This window comes from Theropithecus gelada, chromosome 16, assembly GCF_003255815.1.
Source record: "Theropithecus gelada isolate Dixy chromosome 16, Tgel_1.0, whole genome shotgun sequence".
NCBI classification, from domain to species: domain Eukaryota; kingdom Metazoa; phylum Chordata; class Mammalia; order Primates; family Cercopithecidae; genus Theropithecus; species Theropithecus gelada.
The window spans coordinates 48,714,818-48,742,575 of NC_037684.1; the positions used below are offsets into that span (position 1 = coordinate 48,714,818).

General features: G+C 46.3%; 1 protein-coding gene and 1 non-coding gene across 6 annotated transcripts in view; both read right to left on the bottom strand.

Annotated features, from left to right (window-relative positions):
- GRB2 (growth factor receptor bound protein 2) overlaps positions 1-17,265 on the bottom strand; it is an 86,760-nt gene extending 69,495 nt beyond the window's left edge. For 4 of the 5 annotated variants that reach the window (XM_025361047.1, XM_025361044.1, XM_025361045.1 and 1 more), the window contains exons 1-2: positions 17,036-17,265; positions 3,714-3,928 (exon numbers count right to left, since the gene is read on the bottom strand). In XM_025361047.1, coding sequence (XP_025216832.1) covers positions 3,714-3,791 — 78 coding nt within the window. In that variant the 5' untranslated portion in view covers positions 3,792-3,928; positions 17,036-17,265. The other variant, XM_025361046.1, reaches the window with a different exon arrangement.
- A 3,000-nt stretch (positions 17,266-20,265) lies between these two features.
- LOC112610428 lies at positions 20,266-20,367 on the bottom strand. Its single transcript, XR_003116336.1, has one exon. It is a non-coding gene; the product is annotated as a U6 spliceosomal RNA (small nuclear RNA).
- Positions 20,368-27,758: the final 7,391 nt, after the last annotated feature.

A 27,758-nucleotide genomic window follows, 5' to 3' on the forward strand; every position in this document is an offset into this window, starting at 1 on the left:
CCTACAATGGTGGGAGGAATTCTGATTTATTCCAACCACACCAGGCCTGAAACCTACAGAGGAAGGGCAATTCCTTCTATTTTACATCTCAGTGTCCTCTCCCTCCCCTAGCCAAGAAAAACACAAGCTTTTGTAAGAGAGAGAAACAAAGGCAGACATATTGAACCATTCAACTCTATTTTAGGAAAATGCTTTTATTTTTTCCTCTTTTTCTCAGGACAGTAACAAGTCAATGTGTAGACAGAAAGTAGGGAAGGGGTGTGCTGGAGGAAAGGAGTCACCATTTTTAACTAAAAGTTAACCAGGAACTCCAAGACACGAGAAGATGTGATCCTTCTGAACTATAGTCAGAGGGTGAAGGCTAAGTGCCTATTTCATTATCTTGAAATGAAACTTATTCAATATCCATATGCACATCTCCTTTATCTAGAGGCATGCATATATATGCCTATTTCAATGAAAGTTAAATTGGTCAATGCTATTCCAGCAACTTTTAAAACATGTTTTGGCTTACAATTAATACCCTCAAGACTTACCAAATCAAAGCTATCCAAAGGAAGAATCAAATGAGAAAAACTCTGTTTTTTTAACTAATAGCTTTTAAGAAAGCATGTTCCTCCTCTTCACCCAGCCATTTCACACAGTTATGAGACAAAGGGCAACTACTGTATCGTCACTCTTTTTTTTTTCTTTTGGAGTAAAGCCACAACATTACCAACAAACAGCTAATGGCCACAGTTCAAAAGCAATAATGGCATTATGACTTCATATCTCAGTTATCTACCAAATTGAAAAGAACCACATATATGTATTTTTCTGTCTCCTCAAAGAAAATCTGAAAGTGAACGTGAATATTCTGATTTACTTTCTCCTCTATAATAAAAATTTCTGAGGGATCGTTAAACAGTATCTTCTTCCCTAATAAAAGGATGGGAGAGAAGGTTTTTACACTTGTTCCTGAGTTTACTAATTTAAGTTAAAGAATTTATAAAATGTTCATGGTCTAGGTCTAGGACAAACTTCAAAGACAGAAATCAGGGAAAGTTCTTGTTTAAAAATTCTTAAAAAGAGGCTGGGTGCGGTGGCTCACGCCTGTAATCCCAGCACTCTGGGAGGCCGAGGAGGGCAGATCCCGAGGTCAGGAGCTCGAGACCATCCTGGCTAACACAGAGAAACCCCGTCTCCACTAAAAATACAAAAAATTAGCTGGGCGTGGTGGCAGGCGCCTGTAGTCCCAGCTACTTGGGAGGCTGAGGCAAGAGAATGGTGTGAACCTGGGAGGTGAAGCCTGCAGTGAGCCCAGATCTTACCACCACACTCCAGCCTGGGTGACAGAGCGAGAGTCCGTCTCAAAAAAAAAAAAAAAAAAAAAAATTCTTAAAAAGAGACCGTATGTCCCCAGTTTTGTTTTAATTTGTTGCTTCAGTGCTTAATGTGCAATGGGACAGATTTGGAGAAAAATATGAACTACCAGCCTTCTAGGTTCAAGTTTCTAAGATAAACTTATGAAATCTAAGTTTATATCACAAACAAAAAATACTGGCCCAAAAGGGTTTTTGTACAGGTTATAAATGGCAGCATTTGAGTAGCCTGTCTTTTTTTTTTTTTTTTTTTGAGACGGAGTCTTGCTCTGCCGCCCAGGCTGGAGTACAGTGGCCGGATCTCAGCTCACTGCAAGCTCTGCCTCCCGGGTTCACGCCATTCTCCTGCCTCAGCCTCCCGAGTAGCTGGGACTACAGGCGCCCGCCACCTCGCCCGGCTAGTTTTTTTTTGTATTTTTAGTAGAGACGGGGTTTCACCGTGTTAGCCAGGATGGTCTCGATCTCCTGACCTCGTGATCCGCCCATCTCGGCCTCCCAAAGTGCTGGGATTACAGGCTTGAGCCACCGCGCCCGGCCAAGTAGCCTGTCTTATACCATCGCAAGTAGGTTATCTGCGGAAAACAGTAATCACCCACAGAAACATCAAATTTCCTCTCCCATACACCAATGAAAACTGAGCAATTTTGTAGTCTACGTTAACTTTGCCCTGATCTCTAGCTGGGCATATTTTCTCTAGTCCAAGAAAATAGAAACCTAGAGCTGGTTCCTTCTGCTTCCTGACAATTGAGTGCTGACTTTGAGAATACCCCCGAAAAGCCACAAACACAGCTTTGAAATGAACACACAGACACAGAGCCTTCTTCTCTTTAACCGGCTCTGCAGCATCACCTTCTATGAGGCTCAACCTATGTTTCTAACATTAAGAAATTCCTGGGCAGTTAACTTCAGAGTAGAACTCTACACTTTGGGCAATGAGGGCAAAATAGAGACTATCAATAAGTCCACATAACTTAAAAGTAAAAAAACTGCACGTCCTTTTATAAAGAACTGTATTTCTGGCCGGGCGCGGTGGCTCAAGCCTGTAATCCCAGCACTTTGGGAGGCCGAGACGGGCGGATCACGAGGTCAGGAGATCGAGACCATCCTGGCTGACACGGTGAAACCCCATCTCTACTAAAAAATACAAAAAACTAGCCGGGCGAGGTGGCGGGCGCCTGTAGTCCCAGCTGCTGGGGAGGCTGAGGCAGGAGAATGGCGTGAACCCGGGAGGCGGAGCTTGCAGTGAGCTGAGATCTGGCCACTGCACTCCAGCCTGGGCCACAGAGCGAGACTCCGTCTCAAAAAAAAAAAAAAAAAAGAACTGTATTTCTACATCTCCACTTGCTTTCTCTTTACAAAACTCTAAGAATTTTATTCAGGAGTAGTAAACAAATGAGGTAGCAAATTCCAACAATCAGTCTAAGGCTCTGAAGGAAAAATGTCAAAACTTGAGACACAGGAAACACTCAAACACTAAGCTTCAGACTTTCCTCCTTTAAAATTAACATACTCTTTGATAACACTCATCCTCGTTAAAATAAATTACACATCCAAAAGGGCAAACTGCTCCCGTCAATTGGGTAAACAACATAATTAACATGTGCTGGGGGAGAGCGAATCCTCACATAAATAGTGGGGCTCAAAATAAGCTGCACACGGTATAGAAGCTGATTTTTAAACTGTCAGCAGGTTTGTTTTCGTGCAATTAGAGTTTAATATGGGGTAATTGCTCCTCAAGTTTCTTTTAAGAAAGTGGAAATCTGACTTGTACAATAGCAGGTTGCACCTTATTATTTTGAACTCCATTTGTTTTTTCACAAAGAATAAAAATACACTGAGGTTCTTTAATGAGTTTTGGTATGCACTTCTAACAACCTCTCTAAATTGGGAAAATTAATTTCTAACCTACCAAAATCATATTCTAGAAAGCAAAATCTTTTGGCTATATAAGACTAACTGAATGCTTTTACATAAATACTTCAAGTCTAGGTCTTTTTAAAAAAATGCTATTTTTAAAATAAAACTCTACAGGGCAAATCAATCTACTCATATACTTCCTTTCTACAATCACACTATTTTGACTTTACTTGAAATATTACCAGTATCAACAGACAAACAAATACTTGAAGCATTCACACAAAGGCAGTTAAAGACCACACATCACACCAACTCACTTAAGTCATATTTAATATTCTACTCAGCATCTATCTCAAGCTCTCCAGATCAAATATGATGGTAAATGTTGAAAGTCTACAATGAAAAACACAGCTTCTTTGTGTGTAATCAGGGCGAAAGAAGGTGAGTGAGCACAAGGAGAGCGATCTCAGCATTGTGCTCGGCATCAGCACTTACCTTGAGGATGTCCCCCCTTTTGAAGCTCAGCTCGTCGTCTGCAGTAGCTTTGAAGTCATATTTGGCGATGGCTTCCATTCTGAGCGCTGCTCAGTGCTCAGCAGCCTGAAGCAGGGGGAAGGGAGTCTTCCCTGCTGAAGCAACCCAGCGCTCTGGGCTTAGCCTCGCCTCTCTTCTGGGACTCGCTCCGGCACTCTGGGACACACAATGCCACCCTGAAGCAGGAGAGGGACGATTAAGAGAAGTGGCCAGGACTGAAGGCAACCCCGCCCTGCCAATCGGCCTGCTGTCCCAGCCCCCACGCCCCCCGGCTCGGCCTGGCTCCGCCCCCCCCCCCCCCCTCCCGGCACCGGCCCCCCCCCCCCCACTTCTTCCTCTTTTCAGCCTCAGCCCCCAGGCGACTGACAGGCCTGTCGGCCAATGGCACAGCTGCCTGAGCTATTCCTGAACACACTTCCTCTTCCTTCCCGCTGGGTGTGCACTGCGTGCAGGAACCGGCTGGAGTCCCGCTCAGTCTCCGCCTTTCCTCCTTCACTCCTCACAGGCTCTTCTCCAGCACCAAATACGGTCCACTGAAAGGATGGCCTCACCCTGGGGATGGCACCTGTCTCTTCTCGGTTAAACAGGCCTGTCTCCCTCCCTTCCCCCCACCTTCCCTTCTGGTCTTCCCTACTCCACAGTCAAGAGCAAGCTGGCTTCCCTACTCCACAGTCAAGAGCAAGCAAAGCAAGACTCTTTGGTCTCGAGCTGGTGCACTCTTCTCGAAACTAAACCATGGTCTGCTCCCAGGAGAGCAGGAGTAAGTAAATGTAGGAACTGCTTTTTCAATCCATTTACTGCTACAAGCACTGGCGGCTTTCCCCCAGCACTCCCATGTTGTGATCGGCAAGTTCAGGTAACCAGAGAAAGATCACAGCTCCAAGCCGCGTACGGTGGAAATAGTGGGGATGACGCTCTTGCATAAGGCTCTTTCCCCTGCAGATCCCCAAGACTCTGGGGTCCCCACCAGGAATGAAATAAATGACCAAGGCTCAGCACTCCAGAAATAGCTCCACATTATTTCTAACTAACCTAAGGAGCAGAGCTGAAGTCCTAATCTACACTTGAAAGGAATCCCTTTTTCAGAATCTGAGCTGCCAACTATCTTGTTTGGGGAAGAAAGTGCAGGGAGATGGTGCCCAAAGAAAGTTAAAGTGAAGTCTCTCTCTCAGTCACCTTGCACACAGCTTCTTAGAGCAAGCAGAGTATAAAACTGATGCAAACCGCATGTTGCAGGTAAAAGATTCTGTGAGAACCCTGAGATACTGTATCAGGTGATGATGAACTGGCAGTAGTACAATCACTGGTGTAGTGAAGCGTCTCCAGCCATGAATATAGGACACAACCTAGATCTGTGGATAACTAAAGAAAAATAAAGCCTTGTTCTGGTTAGCTCGGTCACTGTTTTCATACTTGCTAAAAAGCAGAAAACAACAGAACTGGGACAGATTATTTATAGTGACACCTTTCTTGGATAATTATGACCTAGTAGCTCATTTGAGGGGCACAAGTGATTATTATTCCTTTGTTCTAAAGTTGACAATTGGGGCACTAATCAAGCATAGCTGCAAATGGACCAAGGAGTGAGCCAGTGGGGAATATTAAGATTAGACCGAGATAAGTATTATCAAAAAGAAAATAAATCGTCTGATAATGAGTCCTTCAGTCAAATTCTGAAAGCCAAACATTCTGCTGCAGGTAACTAATAAACCAAATCAATGTTTATTCCTTCAGGCCATACCTAAGATATTCCATGTGGCGCCGCTGGCTGTAACAGGGGAAGTAAAGAAAGAATCCCAGCAAATATTAAAAAATGCAGAGGTTGATCTGAGAGTATTTATTTTTGTGTATCCTTAAATGCCCTTCACTTACACTCTCTGTAGTTATTTTGATCAAACTAACCCATGTACATAATTTTAAAAGTCAGAGTTTTAAAAGGCTTATGAAAAAGAGCAGCTCCCTACCAACACCCACAGGCGATCACTCTCAATTTTGTTTTTTGCTTTCTCTTTGTATTTAGAGTATTTTTCTGTTTTTTAATTTTGTGGTCAATGCACAAAATGGATACAGTATTTCTAAAGAATGTGCTTTTACTGCTTTCTTAATTTATTCCAGCCATTATCTATTGTCTGCAAGGTGAAGATTTAGTTTCCCCCTGCCCTATACCAATAATATCACATATTCTGGTTTAATCAGTAGTATATCATGATATACTTACTCACTGATAATTTAAATAATGCACTAAAACCAATCATACTTTTTTTTTTTTTTTTTTTTTTTTGATAGAGTCTAAGATTGCCCAGGCTGGAGTGCAGTGGCATAATCTCGGCTCATTGCAACCTCCACCTCCCAGGTTCAAGCGATCCTCCTACCTTGGCCTGTAGCTGGGACTACAGGCACATGCCAACAAGCCTGGCTACTTTTGATATTTTTAGTAGAGACGGGGTTTCGCCATGTTGGCTAGGCTGGTCTTGAACTCCTGGCGCCTCAAGTGATCCGCCCACCTTGGCCTCCCCAGGTGCTGGGATTACAGGCATCAGTGGCTGTGCCTGACCCAATGATACTTTTTTGTACAATCCTTCAATTTTCCCCAGCATTAGTAACTGCTTAGTGTTCTATTTTTTACTTGGCTAGTTCCCTGTGTATCTACTTTTACTTTTTCTTTTCTTTTTTTTTTTTTGAGACAGGGTCTTACTCTGTTGTCCAGGCACAAGTGCAGTGGCATGTCATGGCTTACTCCTTGGCTCAAGCAATCCTCACGCCTCCGCTTCCCAAGTAGCTGGACCTACAGGTGTGGGCCACTATGCCCGGCTACTTTTTCTACTTTTTGTAGAGACAGGGTCTCACTATGTGAGACCAGTCCAGTATAGCTTAGTGTTGAATTTGCACGGTCTCTAGAGGCAGGCCCCTCACACTAACAGCTACAATTTTGGGCAAACTTTTGAAACAAGCTCCGGTTTTCTCATATGTAAAACGAGAATAATATCTACCTTTTAAGACCCAGGCTGGTCTCAAACTCCTGGCCTCAAGCAATCTGCCTGCCTCGGCCTCCCAAAGTGCTGGGGTTACAAGGGAGAGTGAGCCACCATGCCCAGCCCTATGTTTACTTTTAACAAATGCTCCCAAATCTCTCCTACATGCTATCAACATTTTCCTCAGCCTGTTTATTTTAACTGGTCTCTATTGCTGAGACTACGTATTAGTGATAGGAAGCTGAAGAATACTTAAAATGATAGGAAAAAAATAAGGAGTTTTATTTTTGAAAAACAGAAATCAGGCCGGGCGCGGTGGCTCAAGCCTGTAATCCCAGCACTTTGGGAGGCCGAGGCGGGTGGATCACGAGGTCAGGAGATCGAGACCATCCTGGCTAACATGGTGAAACCCCGTCTCTACTAAAAATACAAAAAACTAGCCGGGCGTGGTGGCGGGCGCCTGTAGTCCCAGCTACTCAGAGGCTGAGGCAGGAGAATGGCGTGAACCTGAGAGGCGGAGCTTGCAGTGAGCCGAGATCGCGCCACTGCACTCCAGCCTGGGTGACACAGCGCGAGACTCTGTCTCAAAAAAAAAAAAAAAAAAAAGAAAAACAGAAATCAGATAGAAACGAAAAGCCCTGTCACTATCAAGGTGCTATGTAGTAAGACCAGCCATAAGCTTCTGTGTCATTCAGGATTTAAGACAGCTGCAATGTTATTCAATAGCAGTACCAAAAAATCAAGACAGTTTTCCATACCTGCTTTCCTACTGCTACTCAACTCATCTGCTGAAAGCTTAAAAAGAATAACCTTCTTGAAAATCGTGTTTTGAGTAACTATTGCTTTGTGAGATGCAGAGCTTGACAGAAAATTAAATCCCTACTTCCAAGGCTGTGCTGAATTAAAAAACCGAAAACTCGAAGAGGAAAGCTTATTAGGTTATCCACCCAAAAGAGTGTATTCGCTAAAGGAATTCCAAAGGGTGTGTTTCAGTAAAGACAGAAAAAAATTCTAACACATACACAACACTAATTACTAAAAGGAAGAAATCTGAAAGCAGACACAATGTATAATGATTTTAACAGAGTAGATGTTGCTGTTCATTTCCCAAGAAAATGGGGTGTAGTGTACTATACACTGAAGCCTAATGAGAGTAACCTCAAAACTATTACCAGCCCATCCCAAGCAGTGAATTTTAAGAAGGGTAAGTACAGCTTTAATCATTCATTTCAAACAATATCAACTGTATCCAAAAAACTACTATCCTAAAAGTATTTGTAAGTTTTTTTTCTTTCTTCCATTTAACTCTCTTCTTCCCCAAATTCACAGAAAATAAAATACATGACCCCAGTCCAGTATAGCTTAGTGTTGCATCTTCATGGTGTCTAGAGGCAGGCCCCTCACACTTACAGCTACAGTTTTGGGCAAAGTTGTGAAACAAGTTCCAGTTTTCTCATCTGTAGAATGAGAATAATATCTACCATATGAGAGCCACTGAGGATTAAATTAGACAACATAGATAATATACATTAAATGCTTTGGATAGAGCCTGACATGTAATAATGACTCAAAATAAATTTATTTATTTTTATTTATTTTTTTTTTTGAGACAGCATCTAGCTGTCGCTCAGGCTGGACTGCAGTGTCAGGATCTCAGCTCACTGCAACCTCTGCCTCCCAGGCTCAAGCAATTCTCCTGCCTCAGCCTTCCAAGTAGCTGGGACTACAGGTGTGCACCACCATGCCTGGCTAATTTTGGTATTTTTAGTAGAGATTGGGTTTCGCCATGTTGGCCAGGCTGGTCTCAAACTCCCACCTCAGCCTCCCAAAGTGCTGGGATTATAGGCATGAGCCACTGCGCCCAGCCTTCAAAAGAAATTTAAAATGTTACTCTATTTAAAACACACGAAAAGAAATGCAAATTAAAACAGAGTTCTTTCATATACTCATATACTAATTGGCAAATTTTAAAAAGATTTATAATATCCAATCTGCAATACTTTGAGTAAACAGACTTTATTTTTTCAGACAGGGTCTCACTCTGCAGCAAAGGCTGGAGTGCAGTAGTGTGATCTTGGCTCACCGCAACCTCCACCTCCTGGGCTCAAGGGATCCTCCCACCTCAGCCTCCTTAGTGGGGACTACAGACACCAGCCACCACACCCTGCTCATTCTTTTTGTAGAGATAGGGTCTCCCTATGCTGCCCAGGCTGGTCTCAAACGCCTAAGTTCAACAGATCTGCCTGCCTTGGCCTCCCAAAGTGCTGGGATTACAGGTATGAGCCACCGCACCAGGCAGACTTTTTACCCTACCAGGTGTCCATTCATCCAACATTTTGAGAAGTTACTGACAATGTGGCCTGGTGTTACATTATAACAATAAAATCACCACAGAACCCACACTACAGCAAGGAATTAATGAGCTCAGCTCAATCTTTTTGGTGAGTTATTTGGTAATCTATTGACAATTTTTATTTATTTTTATTTATTTCTTTTTCAGAGACACAGTCTTGCTCTATCCCCCAGGCTGGAGTTCAGTGGTGTGATCTCTGCTCACTGCAACCTCCACATCCTGGGTTCAAGCAATTCTCCTGCCTCAGCCTCCCAAGTAGCTGGCATTACAAGTGCCTGTAACCATGACCAGCTAATTTTTGTATTTTTAGTAGAGACAGGGTTTCGCCATGTTGCCCAGGCTGGTCTTGAACTCCTGACCTCAGGTGATTCACCCATCTCACCCTCCCAAAGTGCTGAGATTACAGGCATGAGCCACTGTGCCCGGCCTATTTACTTATATTATTTGAGACAGAGTCTCGCTCTATTGCCCAGGCTGAAGTGCAGTGGTGCAATCATGGTTCATTTCAGCCTCAAACTTCTTGGCTCAAGCCATCCTCCTGCCTTAGCCTCCCAAGTACATGTGCACACCACCATGCCTGGCTCATTTTTTTTTTTTTTGTAGTGACCGGGTCTCACCATGTTGCCCAAGCTGATCTCAAACTCCTGGCCTCAAGTGATCCTCCCCATCTCAGCCTCCCCAAGTGCTGGGATCTGGGATTCCAGGTGTGAGCCACCACACCTGGCTTTGACAATTTTTTTTTTTTTTTGAGACAGTGTCTCGCTTTGTCACCCAGGCTGGAATGCAGTGGCGCGATCTTGGCTCACCGCAACCTCCATCTCCCAGGTTCAAGCCATTCTCCTGCCTCAGCCTCCTGAGTAGCTGGGATTACAGGCCCCCACAACCACAATCGGCTAACTTTTGTATTTTTAGTAGAGACGGGGTTTCACCATGTTTGTCAGGCTGGTCTTAAACTCCTGACCTTGTGATCCACTCGCCTTGGCCTCCCAAAGTGCTGAGATTACAGGCATGAGCCACCATGCCCGACCAACAATTTATTTATTTATTTATTTTTTTGAGACAGAGTCTCGCTCTGTCGCCCAGGCTGGAGTGTAGTGACGCGATCTTGGCTCACTGCAAACTCCACCTCCCAGGTTCCTGCCATTCTTCTGCCTCAGCCTCCCGAGTAGCTGGGACTACAGGTGCCTGCCACTAAAGGTTCAGGTAATTTTTTTGGTATTTTTAGTAGAGATGTGGTTTCACCGTGTTAGCCGGTATGGTCTTGATCTCCTGACCTTGTGATCCGCCCGCCTTGGCCTCCCAAAATGCTGGGATTACAGGCATGAGCCACCGTGCCCAGCCCTGACCAACAATTTTGAAATATTCATACACACCCTTTTTTTTTGAGACAGGGTCTTGCTCTGTCACCCAGTCTGGAGTGTGGTGGGTGCCATCTTGGCTCACTGCAGCCTTGACCTCCCAGGCTCATGCCATCCTCCCACCTCAGCTTCCCAAGGAGCTGCGACTACAGGTGTGTGCCACCACACCTGGCTAATTTTTGTAAATACATACTCCTTTTTTTGAGATGGAATCTCGCTCTGTCACCCAGGCTGGAGTGCCATGGCACAATCTCAGCTCACTGCAATCTCTGCCTCCTGAGTTCCAGCAATTCCCCTGCCTCAGCCTCCCAAGTAGTTGGGACTGTAGGCGTACACCACCATGCCTGACTAATTTTTGTATTGTTAGTAGAGACGGGCTTTCGCTATGTTGGCTAGACTGATCTCGAACTCCTGACTGCAGGTGATCCACTGGCCTTGGCCTCTCAAAGTGCTGGGATTACATGTATACCACCACACTCGGCCTCATGCTCCCTTTTTTCTTTTGAGACAGTGTCTCGCTCTGTTGCCCAGGCTGGAATGCAGTGGCGTGATCTCATCTCACTGCAACCTCCGCCTCCTGGGTTCAAGCGATTCTCCTGCCTCAGCCTCCCAAGTAGATGGGATTCCAGGTGTGTCACCACCACATAATTTTTGTATTTTCTTTTTGTGTGTGTGTATGTGTTTTTAATGTTTGTATTTTCAAATAGAGATGGGGTTTCACCACGTTGGCCAGCCTGGTCTCCAACCCGAAGAGATCCGCCCACCTCAGCCTCCCAAAGTTCTGGGGTGACAGGCATGAGCCACTGTGCCCGACCAATACATATTCTTGACCAAGCAGTTCCACTTCCCAGATTTATCTCACTGAAATAATGAGACAAAACACAATGTGCAACATACACATATACACACACACCCTTGATCAATATCCATGAGCTTGTGTATGGAGTATCTACATAAACACCACGATATGTTATCGATTTTGGTTTGTTTTTTTTTTTTGAGACTGGAGTCTTGCTCTGTCGCCCAGGCTAGACTGCAGTGGTGTGATCTCTGCTCAAAGCAACCTCCACCTCCTAGGTTCAAGCCATTCTCCTCAAATTTTTAAAGCTGCAGAAAAATTATAGTTTATCCTATTTCTGTAAGGCAAAATAATATATCAGTATGTGCTTAAAAAAAAAAAGGCTAACAATGCTTATCTCTGCTAGCCAGATCACAGAACACTTTTACTTTCTGCATGATATACCTCAATTGTATTTTCATTATTCTCACAATAGGCATATGTTACTTTTGTAGTTAGAACACAAACCAAAAAGTTTACTGACGCTCTGGAGTTAGACTTGGATTCAAATGTAACTTTTCCACTTACTAATGAGGGGACACTGGAGAAATAACTCACATTCTGTAATCCCTAGTATCCCTCAACTGGAAAACGGGAATAATAGCAGCAACTATCTTATAAAGTCATCTTGATAATTAAAAAAGATAATGGTTGTAAACTGCTTGGCAGAAGTCTCTGGCTCTCTCCAAAAGACTGAGTTAACTAATTATCCACTATAGTGTGGGCTGTGATGATTTTATTATTATAATCTCGTATAAGCTAGAGACCTTAACTAGTATTTTCAGTCTAGTTTATATTATTTTCAGTACTAGTTAATACTAGTATTAACTAGTATTTTCAAATACTAGCCTACATGTTCTAAAGTAAATCTGGAGCGTCCATCTGCATAGGCAGACATCCTGATGAAGCCATCATAAGTTGAAAATATCGCCGGGCGCGGTGGCTCAAGCCTGCAATCCCAGCACTTTGGGAGGCCGAGACAGGCGGATCACGAGATCAGGAGATCGAGACTATCCTGGCTAACACAGTGAAACCCCGTCTCTACTAAAAAATACAAAAAACTAGCCAGGCAAGATGGCGGGCGCCTGTAGTCCCAGCTACTCGAGAGGCTGAGGCAGGAGAATGGCGTAAACCCGGGAGGCGGAGCTTGCAGTGAGCTGAGATCCGGCCACTGCACTCCAGCCTGGGCGACAGAGCAAGACTCTGTCTCAAAAAAAAAAAAAAAGAAAGAAAGAAAGAAAAGAAAATATCGTTAACACTGAAAATGCATTTTAATACCCCTAACCTACCAAACACCATAGCTTAGCCTAGCCTACCTTACCTTAAATGTGCTCCAACGCCGGGCGCGGTGGCTCAAGCCTGTAATCCCAGCACTTTGGGAGGCCGAGACGGGCGGATCACGAGGTCAGGAGATCAAGACTATCCTGGCTAACACGCTGAAACCCCGTCTCTACTAAAAAATACAAAAAACTAGCCGGGCAAGATGGCGGGCGCCTGTAGTCCCAGCTACTCGAGAGGCTGAGGCAGGAGAATGGCGTAAACCCAGGAGGCGGAGCTTGCAGTGAGCTGAGATCCGGCCACTGCACTCCGGGCCTGGGCGACAGAGCAAGACTCTGTCTCAAAAAAAAAAAAAAAAAGAAAGAAAAGAAAATATCGTTAACACTGAAAATGCATTTTAATACACCTAACCTACCAAACACCATAGCTTAGCCTAGCCTACCTTACCTTAAATGTGCTCCAAAGCCGGGCGCGGTGGCTCAAGTCTGTAATCCCAGCACTTTGGGAGGCTGAGACGGGCGGATCACGAGGTCAGGAGATCGAGACCATCTGGCTAACACAGTGAAACCCCGTCTCTAGGAAAAAATACAAAAAAACTAGCCGGGCGAGGTGGCTGGCGCCTGTGGTCCCAGCTACTCGAGAGGCTGAGGCAGGAGAATGGCGTAAATCCGGGAGGCGGAGCTTGCAGTGAGCCTAGATCCGGCCACTGTACTCCAGCCTGAGCGACAGAGCAAGACTCTGTCTCAAAAAAAAAAAAAAAAAAGTGCTCCAAACACATCAGCCTACAGTTGAGCAAAATCATCTAACACAAAGCCCATTCTATAACAAAGTGATGAATATCTCCTGTACTTTACTGTACTGAGAGTGAAAAACAAAACAGTTATATGGATACTAGAAGTACAGTTTTTACTGAGTGCTACTGCTTTCACACCACTGTAAAGTTGGAAAATCTGTAGTCTGAGTCTACAGACTCAGAAGAATTCTCTGGTAGGCAAATTAATGACCCATTAAGTATAAATTTCAAGTTAAATCACTCTACATCACAGTACTAAGAATGCTAAAAAATTTACACATGTAAAAATGAATCATGCTTATAGTCACTCATTCCATTAGGCTATTCTAAATACTCACTTTGTGTACACACAGAAAAATGTAATTTTAGCTTGAATAACTTAAAACCACACAGCGGTCTTATTATTTACGGCTACATTCAGTAACAACAGTTTTGATCCTTAGACCATCTGTATCAAAATCTGCCCATTCAGAGACTGATTCACTGTGGGGTACATCCTGGAGTTCTACCAGAACCTAATTTTAAAAAGATCCCCCAGTGATTTTTATGGATACTAAATTTTACATCATTGCTATACCGTAAGGATGCCTTAACCAGATTTTAAAATTTGCATTCCAGATAACGCACTACAATGTCCTTGCATGAAATGAAAATAATGCATACTGGCAGGGTGCGGTGGCTCACACCTGTAATTCCAGCACTTTGGAAGGCTGAGGTGAATGGATCACCTGAGGTCGGGAGTTCGAGACCGGCCTGACCAACATGGAGAAATCCTGTCTCTACTAAAAATACGCAATTAGCCAGGCGTGGTGGCGCATGTCTGTAATCCCAGCTACTTGGGAGGCTGAGGCAGGAGAATTGCTTGAACCCAGGAGGCGGAAGTTGCGGTGACCCGAGATCGTGCCATTGCACTCTAGCCTGGGCAACAAGAGCGAGAATCTGTCTCAAAAAAAAAAAAAAAAGGAAGAAAGAAAGAAAATAATGCACCGGCGCAGTGGCTCACGCCTGTAATCCTAGCACTTTGGGAGGCCGAGGCGGGCGGATCACGAGGTCAGGAGATCGAGACCATCCTGGCTAACACGGTGAAACCCCGTCTCTACTAAAAATGCAAAAATTAGCCGGGGGTGGGGGCGGGCGCCTGTAGTCCCAGCTACTTGGGAGGCTGAGGCAGGAGAATAGCGTGAACCCGGGAGGCGGAGCTTGCAGTAAGCCAAGATGGCGCCACTGCAGTCCAGCCTGGGCGACTGAGCAAGACTCCGTCTCAAAAAAAAAAAGAAAATAATGCATATTCACTTGGTACCACTAGGAAAAAGGCAACTTTGACCAAAAAAAAAAAAAAGACTTTCAAAAGCCGTTCAGTAATGGTGGACAGTTCCTCTGAATTAAGCAAATAAGTATTAATTTCTCTCCGGAGGGCATGGTGACTCTCTATTCTGTACCACTTCATTTCTCCAAAATCCATTCCTCTTCTGTTGTATGTGTAACAATTAGAACTCTGATGCACAACTTGCGACGTGATAACAGCAATTACTGAGAAGAATCTCTAAGTACCATCAACCAGTAGTATTTAAAACCCAGCAAGCCTCTCAAATCTGAGTAACTTGCTGACGGAGTAAAGTGCCTCAAACATTTAAATGTTTGAGTTTATGCCGGGCACAGTGGCTCACGTCTGTAATCCCAAGGCTGAGGTGGGCAGATCACTTGAGGTCAGGAGTTCGAGACCAGCCCGGCCAACATGGTGAAACTCTGTCTGTACAAAAGTACAAAAACTAGCCAGGCTTGGTGGCGAGCACCTGTAATCCCAGCTACTTGGGAGGGTGACGCAGGATAATCGCTTGAACCCAGGAGGTAGAGGCTGCAGTGAGCCAAAATAGCACCACTGCACTCCAGCCTGGGCGACAGAGCAAGACTCCGTCTCAAAAAAATAAAATAAAATAAATAAATAAATAAATAAATGCTTGTGTTTAGTAGGAGAAAGCTGATTATAAGAATTAACTCTGGCCAGGCACAGTGACCCACGCCTGTAATCCCAACACTTTGGGAGGCCAAGGCAGGTGGATCACCTGAGGTTGGGAGTTCAGGACCAGCCTGGACAACATAGTGAAACCCCCATCTCTACTAAAAATACAAAATTAGCTGGGTGTGGTGGTGAGCGCCTATGATCCCAGCTACTCAGGGGGCTGAGGCAGGACAATCACTTTAACCCAGGAGGTGGAGGTTGCAGTGAGCCGAGATCACACCATTGCACTCCAGCCTAGACAGAGCGAAACTCTGCCTTTAAAAAAAAAAAAAAAAAGTCACGTAAGCCCTGAGCCGACCCAATCTTCCTTACTATTATAAAGACATACTAGAAGAAGGCATAAACAGGCACAAAAGCATAATCTTAAAAGAAAAAGACTAAAAGACAAAAATAACACAAGCAAACCACACTTGTGACCTAGTGGCAGGATTGATTTCTTAGGGATTAATTCAATCTTTTGAGCCTCCCTGTTCTCAGAGAGGGGACTTCAGCCTCCCACAGCTCTCTAGCAACCCTTCTGGCTGACTGCAGGGAACGCGCAAAAGGAAAGGAACGAAAGCAGGAAAGAGTCTCTTCCCGAGAAAAAAGATGTAATATTGAAATGAGAGAAAACGAACAGCACGAAAGGGAAGAAACCTCGAAAAATTACGCCAGAGTGGGGACTACAAGGAGGAAGGGGAAGTAGATAAGAGAAAAAAAAAAGGGGGTGATGGGGGGAGGAAGGGACAAATGACTTGCATTACACAAGCATTTCGTGTCCCTAGTGGAATGGACAGAAGTAGAGAAGGAAGGACATAACTGGAGAAGTACTAAGTGAAAGAGAGGTAAGAAAGCCAAAAGAGACTAATGCTAATTTCTCTCATGTGTCTGACATTTCTGAAAGTAAACAACATCAAGAGGAGACAGACCTCAAGTGCACTTCACTCCCCTGCAAACCGCACTTTCATAGCGTTTGAAGCTAGCCTTGAAAAACTTTCTAAACAAGCCATAACTCACATGTGGCTTACAATCACAGAGACGGCGCGCTGCAAATGAAAATTACCAGCGCCCGCTCTCGCCGCAATCCTTCCTCGGTGCAGTCCAACCTGCTGCTACTGAATTTTTCTTGACAAACATTTTTCAAATAGTTTTTTTTTTTTTTTTTTAAGTGTCAGAATAAAGGTATCTCCCCCGGCTCCAGCAGCAAGCGTTCTACCCCAAGGTAGATTCCCGCACAAAATTAAGCCCAAAGACGCCAAGAGATGGTGACGTGGTTGCCGTGCAGGTCGAAAGCACATCAATCACCACAGCTGCAACCCACACCAAGTCCCCCGCCACCGGGCTCGGGCGGACTGACTCAGCCGGCGTTCTGCCCGCCTGGGCTTCCCGGGCATCTTCCGTGCAAACCCTCCCGATGAAGGCAGGGGACTTCGCCAGGGAGCCCCGACCTCTTCCCCTGGACTCCCGGACTGCCCAGAGCCGAGAGCCGGAGGAGGACGGTCCCCAGGAAGGAAGCGCCCCAAAAGGGGAAACGTAGAGTCCGGAGCCCCGGGGATTCCGCTCCACGTCCCAAGCCTCGCCGCCCCGACCCGAAACCCGGGGCCGGTCCCGGTTCCCCCGGGGCCCACTCCCGCTGCAGACCGGAGAGGAAGAGGCACCAGAGCCGCGCCGAGCGCAGCCTCCTGCACTCACCGTGGCGCAGCTGCTCCGCTCAGCGTCCGGCCCGGCCCTCCACAACGCTGCGAGCGGCCTGCGACCCAGAGGCTGCTCCGCGAGGGCAGCGCTTGCTCCCGCCGCCGTCACCGCCACAGACACAGGCACAGCCACAGGCTCTGACACAAACGCCGCCGCCGCCCGGTCGCCGAAGCAGTAGTGCCTCCTCGCTTCCGCTCCCCGTCGGTATCCCGCGAGAACTTCTCCACGAGGCCCCGCCCCGCTCCGCCCCCGCGAGACTTCCCCCAGCGGAAAAGGCCCAGAGCGCAGGCGCTCCTTCTCGGCCGGGCCCCCGCAGGTGGGGACCAGCTAGCTGCCAGGGCGCATGCGCCAGACCGCCCCGCAGCAGGTGGCCTTGGCACGGCTCCGCCCCCGGGTCGCCGTAACCCTCTCAGTGCCAGAACAGGTAAATGACAACTTGGCCCTGAAGGACTCTTCCCCCGTCTAATCACTTTCTTTTCCTCTTCTACCAAACCGAGGCAGTTGGATGGATAAGGGCTGAGGGGAGGAAGAGATCTTCCAGCATGAAGCGCTCCACATAGAGGACCAGGTCTTGAAGTGTTTGAGAATCCGGTCCGTACAAACTCTGCAGTGTGGAATGATTGGTGAGTTTGTTTGCTCATTGATTGAATCGTGTGCCTAATAGAGACTGAACACTGTGCTGGGTATAGAACAGAAATCTTGGCCCTTAAGGAATTCACTGTCTAGGGAAGTCGAAGAAAAATTAACAAATAATGCCATAAGTACTGTTATAATTATTTGGAGTTGCTGAGGAAGCTAAAAGGATGGAGGAGGGACTGCTACACTGCCCATTGCAGAAGAGCCTTCACAGACGTGATGCGGCGATGTCTGAGCTGAGTCTTGGAGGATGAGTAGGAATTTGCCAGGCAGAGAAGCCAGAGTAAGGGCATTTCAGGGAAAGGGAATGGGACGTAAGTACAGAGGCTAAGTACAGAGGAACGGAGGCGTGAAAGAGAAAGTCGTGTTCTGTGCAATGCTAAGTAGTTCAATTCCTGTATGAGGCCGGTGAGTACGGGGGAGTGGCAGAAGATGAGGCTTGGAGAAATAATTCTTGTTTTTCAGTTCCCAAAGCTCTTCCAATTAAAGGATAGAACAGAACACACCTAGTGTTAATGTGCCTTCTGGAAGCCAACAAAATAGCGCTGAGATGACAATAACCAAGCATCTGATTCTATAGAGAAAACAAGCCCATTGAAACACAGAAAATGAATTGTTCTTTCACCAAGTATTTATTGAGCATCACTTGTGTGCAAGGGGCTCTGGAGGGTAAAAGGCCAACCAGATAAAGCCCCTGCTTTCAGTGCTTTGTAATCTGGAGTTGCCTAATCTGTAAGACAGGTAGTTTGGCCCCAAGTGCCACTGAACTACACATAGAGATGGCTGAGGAGGGAGCCAGTACTTGGTGATGAACTAATCAAGAAGGATTTGGTTTGAACGGCAAAGTGAAAACGGGGAGGAAAGAGGAAAGAGTAATGGAATCAGTCACTTTTTTTTTTTTGAGACGGAGTTTCGCTCTTGTTGCCCAGGCTGGAGTGCAATGGCACGCAATCTTGGCTCACTGCAAGCTCCACCTTCTCCCACCTCAGCCTCTCAAGTAACTGAGATTACAGCAGCCCACCACCACACCCGGCTAATTTTTGTATTTTTAGTAGAGACGGGGTTTCGCCATGTTGGCCAGGCTGGTCTACGACTCCTGACCTCAAGTGATCCACCTGCCTCGGCCTCCCAAACTGCTAGGATTACAGGTGTGAGCCACCACTCCTGGCCATCAACCAATGTTTTTGATTAGTCTGAGCCCAGGAACTGGGGGGAAGAGTAATGAGAGAGAGGGCCAAAATGCAAAATCTATAGCTCAGGTGTCATAGTCAAGTGATGGGCAACCTCTGAAGGTTTGTGAGCAGGAGATGTCTGATATGAGGTGAAAATAACAAAAGGACCCTCTATTTACCACTTGATGCATACTTAAATCATAGCACCTCCACAGGGTGGGCAATATGCCCATTTTATAGACTTGGAAACTAAGCCTTAGAGAGGTTAGTAATTTACCCAAGGAAACCAAAATATAGTAGACCTACGATTTGGACTAAGGCCTGTCTTGTTCTAAAATCCATGTTTTTTCCCCCACTATGCCACTTTGTTCTAAAATAGCAGCCAGAAAAAAATAGAAATGGAAGGGAGGGACTTGGCTGCTAAGCAGAGAGGAAGACGTGAGGGAAGAGTTGCAGTTTTTTGTTTTGAGTGGGCCTGGGTAACGGGCAGAACACAGAAATTTGCCAGTCAAGAGGCATAGCTGACTGGAGGGGGCAGGCACAGAGAACAGGGAAGGGCAGGTGAGGAGATGATTGTAGGGGTGAAGGGAATTTTTCCCTTCCCCTCTTACAGTTTGAGTCTGCTGAAATAAACTGGAAATAGATTAACAGGAAAAGGCACATACAAATTTACTGACATGCAGTGTGCATGGTTGCCATACAGAATATGAGACTCAGAGAAGAGCCAGGTGACTGAAGCTTAAAGAGCACCATCTTTATAGAGGAGAGGGAGATGAGGGGAGGTCGGCAATACTGCGAGGTAGTCAGTGATTTTTAGGTAAAAGGAATGAGCCCAGACAATGGCCTAGGACAAAGTTCCTCTGAGCTCTGGGAGCTGGAGGTTGTGACAAATTTCAGGAAGGTGAGGTGCACCTTCCTGAAGGTTGTCTTACTATGCAGATAAAGTCTCCTAGATAATCTCAGCTGTCCTCAGGAGAATAGACGAAAAGTCTGTTTGCATGTGGTAACAACTTTGTATGTGGTGACAACTTTTAGTATTGTCTCTTCTCTGGTAGTTAATATTTCCTGGTTATTTGATGAGAGTCCTAGGGAGGAAATTTTAAGACAGTTGCATCTATTTTTTTTTGAGATGGAGTTTCGCTCTTGTTGCCCAGGCTGGAGTGCAATGGCGCGATCTTGGCTCACCGCAACCTCCGCCTCCCAGGTTCAAGTGATGCTCCTGCCTCAGCCTCCTGAGTAGCTGGGATTACAGGCATGTGCCACCACGCCTGGCTAATTTTTTATTTTTAGTAAAGATGGGGCTTCTCCTGTTGGTCAGGCTGGTCTCGAACTCCCGACCTCAGGTGATCCGCCCGCCTTGGCCTCCCAAACTGCTGGGATTACAGATGTGAGCCACCATACCCGCTCTTTTTTTTTTTTTTTTAAATGGATTCCTTCACAAATTTGCATGTCTTCTTGCTCAGGGGCTATGCTAATCTCTGTATCATTCCAATTTTAGTATATGTGCTCCCAAAGAAGTACACAATTGAATTTCTTTTGGTTTCTTGGTCAGTTAAGGGAACTTTCAGCCCCTGCATGCACGTGGGGTGGTGAAACGAGAGTTTAAAAAGTCCTTGGTTCTGAGGCAGCTTGTAAGTCCTTCCAATTTTCTTTCATTCAAAAGTGCTCAGAATGCCAGAGGAGCATACTTTGGGGTATCATTCTCTGAGCCCCAATATGATGATGACTCATTTTTGGAAATGCAGAATTCAGCATTCCAGGAGACATGCAGGTGGAAATATCCAGTATGCTGTTGAAAAGCTTGATAAGCCAGGCGCAGTGGTTCTCGCCTGTAATCCCAGCATTTTGGGAGGCCAAGGCAGGTGGATCACTTGAAGTCAGGAGTTCGAGACCAGCCTGGCCAACATGGTGAAACCTCATCTCTACTAAAAATACAAAAATTAGCTGGGCGTGGTGGCACGTGCCTATAATCCCAGCTACTCAGGAGGCTGAGGCAGGAGAATCGCTTGAACCCAGAAGGCAGAGGTTGCAGTGAGCCAAGATCATGCCACTGTACTCCAACCTGGGTGACAGAGCTAGACTCTGTCTCAAAAAAAGAAAAGAAAAGAAAAGAAAAGAAAAGCTTGATGGATTCATTCCTTTTCTTCACTAATATTAACTAAGCTTCTACTGTCTTTGTTTGTTTTATTGTTTTTGAGACAGGGTCTCACTCTTGTCACCCAGGCTGGAGTGAGTGACCTCAGCTCACTGCAGCCTTGACTTCCCAGGCTCAGGTAATACTCCCACCTGAGCCTCCCGAGTAGCCAGGACTACAGGCATGTGCCGCCATGCCCAGCTAATTTTTTGTGTTATATATGTATATATGTGTATATGTATTTGTGTATTTATTGAGACAGGGTCTCACTCTGTTGCCCAGGCTGGAGTGCAGTGGCACGATCAGGGCTCACTGCAACCTCAACCTCCTAGCCTCAAGAGATCCTCCTGCCTCAGCCCCCCAGTACCCGGGACAACAGGCACACACCACCACGCCTGGCTCAATTTTTGTGTTTTTAGTAGAGACAGGTATCACCATGTTGCTTAGGTTGGTGACACTCCTGGGCTCAGGCAGTCTGCCCGCCTTGGCCTCCCAAAGTGCTAGGATTACAAGTGTGAGCCACCACGCCCAGCCTAAAGCATCTACTCTCTAGAGAGGAGGACAACCTTTCACAGAGTCTGCAGCCTGAAGGAGAAGACATGTCTCTGAGAATTTGACCAGGATAGTGCTGGTGACTTTGGGAGCGTACAGCAGGGGACCTGACCTCATCCACTATGAGGGAAGGCAGAGGAAGTGGACTTTAAGCTGAGACCCTGGTTAGCCTAAGAGGAAGAAAGGAGCAGCAAGTGTGAAGGCCAGACAGTAAGCAAGGACAAAAGGAAGCCAATAGCTGGGACAAGGAAGGATGTGGCATATGGGTGAAGCAGCTGAAGAGGCTCATGAAGGGCCTTTGCTTTTCTTTCTTTCTTTTTTTTTTTTGAGATAGGATCTTGCTGTGTTGCCCAGGCTGAAGTACAGTAGTGTGATCACAACTCACTGCAGCCAGCCTCAACCTCCTGAACTCAAACAATCCTCGGCTGGGCGCAGTGGCTCACGCCTGTAATCCCAGCACTTTGGGAGGCCAAGGAGGGTGGATCACAAGGTCAGGAGATTGAGACCATCGTGGCTAACACAGTGAAACCCTGTCTCTACTAAAAATACAAAAAATTAGCCAGGCATGGTGGCGGGCGCCTGTAGTCCCAGCTACTGGGGAGGCTGAGGCAGGAGAATGGTGTGAACCCAGGAGGCAGAGCTTGCAGTGAGCCAAGATCGTGCCACCGCACTCTAGCCTGGGCGACAGAGCAAGACTCCGTCTCAAAAAAAAAAACCAAAAAAACCTCCTCCCATGTAGCTGGGACCATAGGCATGCACCATCACCATGCCCGACTAATTTTTGTTGTTGTTGTTGTTGTTTGAGACAGAGTCTTGCTGTCACCCAGGCTGGAATGGAGTGGCACCATCTTGGCTCACTGCAACCTCCACCTCCCAGGTTGAAGCAATTCTCCTGCCTCAATCTCCCCAGTAGCTGGGACTACAGGCGCCTGCTACCATGCCCGGATAATTTTCATATTTTCAGTAGAGATGGTGTATCACCATGTTGCCCAGGCTGGTCTCAAACTCCTGACTTCAGGTGATCCACACACATTGGCCTCCCACAGTGCTGGGATTACAGGCATGAGCCACCGTGCCCAGACTAATTTTTTTATTTTTTGTAGAAAAGAGGAGTCTCACTTTGTTGCTAGCCTGGTCTTGAACTCTTGATCCTCCCACCTCAGCATCCTAAAGTGCTGGGGTTACAGGCATGAGCCACTGCGCCTACCTTTCCATTATTGCTAAAGACTTGAGACTTGACTCTATGGAATACTGAAGCAGAAGCTGGCCATGGTCAAATATTTATCTTCCACATATTTCGTCACTCTGGCTGCAGAGTAGAAAACCAATTGGAACTAAGACATTTACCACCTACTGTCTCAAGTCCCTTACAAGGCCCTTAAAGATCTGGCCCTTCCAGCCAGTGCCACCTTCTCAGTCTCCAGCAACACACACTCCACCAATACTAACCCACTTGTGGTTTCCGGAAGGTACCATGATCCTTTGAGTGTCCATATCTTTACACATGCAATTTCCTCTGTTCAGTCGGCCTTCTCCCCTTCCTCTAGGTCCCTAAGTTAGTTTTCTTCTTCAAAATTTCCACAGTAGGTTGGGCACGGTGGCTCACATCTCACTTTAGGAGGTGGAGGTGGGTGGATCAGTTGAGCACAGGAGTTCAAGACCAACCTGGGCAATGTGGTAAAACCCCACCTCTACTAAAAATACAAAAATTAACTGGGCAGGGTGGTGAACACCTGTAGCTGGGAGCTACTCAGGAGGCTGAGGTAGGAGGATCATCTGAGCCTGGGAGGTGGCGGCTACAGTGAGGCATGATTGTGTCACTGCATTCAGCCTGGGTGACAGAACAAGACCCTGTCTCAAAAAAAAAAAAAAAAAAAAAAAAAAATTCCCACCATACCTCCAATTTCATTGCATCATGAATCATTCACCCATTCTCCCCCAGCACTTCTCCCCACAGTGGTCTACAAGCTCCCAAACAGACAGGGCCACTTTTTCACATTTGTATTCCCGGTACCCAGCACAGTGCATGCAGTGAATAAATGGATGGACAGATGAATGAATAATACAGGCTGACCAGAGACTGAAATGTAGCTGCTTTTCTGTGCCATGGTGATATTTAAAGCTAAGGAAGTGGGTGAGATCTCAGAAAAGAGTAGATGCCTAAGAGAACAGGAAAAAAAAAAAGTTATGTATTTCCTTTTAAAATACAGCATTGATAAAAACAGACATTGAGTATGTCCGTGTAAAAGCATATGCATGGGAACCAGATTTGGAAGGGAACATTTAAATGTAAAAATAATATGTGTTAAAATGGTAGGCTCGTGGGTGACTTTTTTTTTTGAAGTCAACATTTGTTATATTGTCTTTTTGATAAATTTTTTTTCTCACAGACACAGACTCAGAAACTTGAGACAACATTGCCCAAGCTCATTCTACACCGAGAAAAAAACATATTAGAGGCAGCAGTGTTTTGAATATGTGTATGGCTAGTGTTAAATAATGGAAAGAAATTGGAACAAGAGGCAAGTTGTAAAGTGAAAGTCACACCCTGGTATGAAAACCTGTTGTCACTGTAGGGAAACTTGCTAATTACAAACCGACTACATCAGTAGCTTCATAATGCACAAAATTACCAAAAAAGTCTCTGTTTTCCTTGGGGGTTTTTAGTCGTCGGAAAGGGCTTCAGGCTTTGTTTTCAGTGAGTTACGGGGCTGCCACCTGCAGGTAAAATCTGGACATTGCCCTGAAATTTACCTAACCTTGGATACAAACCCGGCCTGACAGTAAGTCTCCCTCCCTTAAAACCTGGCTCAAGACCCTCTCAGGGTCATCCTGAGCCCATATTTCCAAGCTTCTCTTTAGTGGGAAAGCACTAGGTACCCAGTAACAGCCAGTGACAGCCTAAAATTGGGCATTTGAAATTCTATGCTCCCTTGCCCAATTGATCTTGGAGGTTCTCATCTGGAATTTCCTTCACTTAAGTTGTGAGCCAAGGCTGTGTACTCTTCTCAGGCTTCCAGTGTTCCCTCTGATGCTGAGCTTACCAATGAGACCAAGTGCTGTGACCCCTCTTCAACATCCTGGCCACCTTTTCCTTCCTTCCTTCCTCCCTCCCTCCCTCCCTCCCTTCCTTCCTTCCCTCCCTCCCTCTTTCTTTCTTTTTCTTTCTTTCTCTCTCTCTTCCTCTCTTCTCCTTTCTTCCTTTCTTTCCCTTCTTTCCTTCCTCTCTCTCTCTTTATCTTTCTCTCTCTCTCTCTCTGTCAGACAGAGTCCTGCTCTGTTGCCCAGGCTGGAGTGCAATGGCACAATCTCAGCTCACTGCAACTTCTGCCTCCTGGGTTCAAGTGATTCTCCTGCCTCAGCCTCCCAAGTAGCTGGGATTGCAGGTGCCCGCCATCACACCCAGCTAATTTGTGTATTATTATTATTATTTTTTGGGACGCAGTTTCACTCTTGTTGCCCAGGCTGGAGTGCAATGGCTTGACCCCGCTTCACCACAATCTCTGCCTCCTGGATTCAAGCGATTCTCCTGCTTCAGCCTCCTGAGTAGCTGGGATTACAGGCATGCACCACCATGCCTGGCTAATTTTTTATATTTAGTAGAAACGGGGTTTCTCCATTTTGGTCAGGCTGATTCCGAACTCCCAATCTCAGGTGATCCACTTGCCTCGGCCTCCCAAAGTGCTGGGATTACAGGCATGAGCCACCGCACCCGGCCCCTAATTTGTGTATTTTTTGGTAGAGACGAGGTTTCACCGTGTTGGCCAGGCTGGTCTCGAACTCCTGACCTCAGGTGATCCACCTGCCTCGGCTGCCCAAAGTGCTGGGATTACAGGCGTGAGCCACTGCACTTGGCCTTCTTTCTTCCTCTTTTTTTTCTTTTCTTTTCTCTTCTTTCTTTTTCTTTCTTTGTTTCTTTTCCTTCCTTCCTTCCCCCACTCCTTCCTTCCCTCCCTCCTTCCCTCCCTTTTCTTTCTCTTTCTTTTCCTTCCTTCCTTCCCTTCCTCCCTTCCCCTTCTTCCTTCTCTCTTTTTTCTTTCTCCTTCCTTCCTTCCTTCCTTCCTTCCTTCCTTCCTTCCTTCCTTCCTTCCTTTCTCCCTCCCTCCCTCCCTCTCTCTCTCTCTCTCTCTCTCTCTCTCTTTCTTTCTCTTCTCTTCTCTTCTCTTCTCTTCTCTTCTCTTCTCTTCTCTTCTCTTCTCTTCTCTTCTCTTCTCTTCTCTTCTCTTCTCTTCTTTCTTTTCTCATAGCCTCACGCTGTTTCCCAGGCAGGATTACAGTGGGACAATCTTGCCTCACTGCATCCTCAACCTTCCCTGGGCTCAGGTGATCCTTCCACCTAAGCCCCTGAGAATGGCTGGGACTACAAGTGTGCAGCACCACATGTGGCTAATTTTTGTATTTTTTGTAGAGATGGGGTTTCGCCATGTTGCCCAGGCTGGTCTTGAATTCCTGGCCGCAAACAGTCCTCCCACTTCAGTCTCCCAAAGTGCTGGGATTACAGGAGCCACTGCGCCCGGCCTCCTGGCCCCATTTCCGTCACCTGACCTAACCCATGCCACCATCCTTCTTGGGTGGCTGCTCTAACCTGCTAACTAATCATCCTTGTCCCCTCCAATCATCCTGGTCCCCTCTACATTGGAACCAGAGCGGACTTCCTAAAACACAAAAAGAAGGGGATGGAGGTCACAGATAAGGTCCAAAGTCCTCAGCATGCCCCATATGTCCCTCCATGGCTGGCCCCTGATGAAAACTCCAGCCTCAACCCCTTTTTCTAAAAGTTGTAAATATCTTCTACAAGTGGCCTCAACTCTTAGCCTAACCACCTTTTGAATTCTTTGTCCCCGCTCTTTTGAACTATTTACAGTTTCTCGAATAGCTCTATAACTCGTTTACTGTGTGTAGACTACTCCTTTGGGCTCGAATGCCTCCTCTCCTTGCCTTCCCCATCTTTAGCTGGCTCCTCTCTGTCCTTCACCACTCAACTCAGGAGCCGCCTCCTACAGGTCTCAAACTCCTGGGCTCAAGTGATCTGCCCACCTCAGCCTCCCAAAGTGCTGAGATTACAGGCATGTCTCCACTAAAAATACAAAAAATTAGCCAGGCGTGGTGGCACGTGCCTGTAATCCCACCTACTCAGGAGGCTGAGGCAGGAGAATCTCCTGAACCCAGGTGGCAGAGTTTGCAGTGAGTGGAGATCATGTCACTGCACTCAGCCTGGGCGACACAGTAAGGCTCTGTCTCAAAAAAAATCCCAAAAATATTAAAATTTTAAAAAATTTGGTTTTGATGGCCAGGTGCAGTTGCTCACGCCTATAATCCCAGCACTTTTAGAGGCCGAGGCAGGTGGATCACCTGAGGTTAGGAGTTTAAGACCAGTTTAGCCAACATGATGAAACCCTGTCTCTACTAAAAATACAAAAAATTAGCTGAGCATGGTAGTGGGTGATGTAATCCCAGCTACTTGGGAGGCTGAGGGAGGAGAATTGCTTGAATGAAGGAGGTGGAGGTTGCAGTGAGCCGAGATCACGTCACTGTACTCCAGCCTGGGCAACAAGGGCAAAACTCTGTCTCAAAAAAAAGCCCGAAAAAACCCAAAAAACCTAAAAATTGTTTTTGAGACAGGGCCTCATTCTACTGCGTGTGCTGGAGTTTAGTGCTGCAATCATGGCTCAATGTAGCCTTGAACTCCTAGGCTCAGGTGATCCTCCCATTTTAACCTCCTAAGTAGCTGGGTAGCTAAGTAGCCTCCTATAGGCTCATGCCATCATGCCCCGCTCATCATTTTGTAATTTTTGTAGAAATGAGGTTTTGCCATATTTCCCAGGCTAGTCTTGAACTCCTGAGCTCAAATGATCCACCTGCCTTGGCCTCCCAAAGTGCTGGGATTCCAGGTGTGAGGCACCACGACCAGCCAATATTAAATTTAAAAAAATAGGCCGGGGCCGGGCGCGGTGGCTCAAGCCTGTAATCCCAGCACTTTGGGAGGCCGAGACGGGTGGATCACGAGGTCAGAAGATCGAGACCATCCTGGCGAACATGGTGAAACCCCGTCTCTACTAAAAAATACAAAAAACTAGCCGGGCGAGATGGCGAGCGCCTGTAGTCCCAGTTACTTGGGAGGCTGAGGCAGGAGAATGGCGTAAACCCGGGAGGCGGAGCTTGCAGTGAGCTGAGATCCGGCCACTGCACTCCAGCCCGGGCGACAGAGCGAGACTCCGTCTCAAAA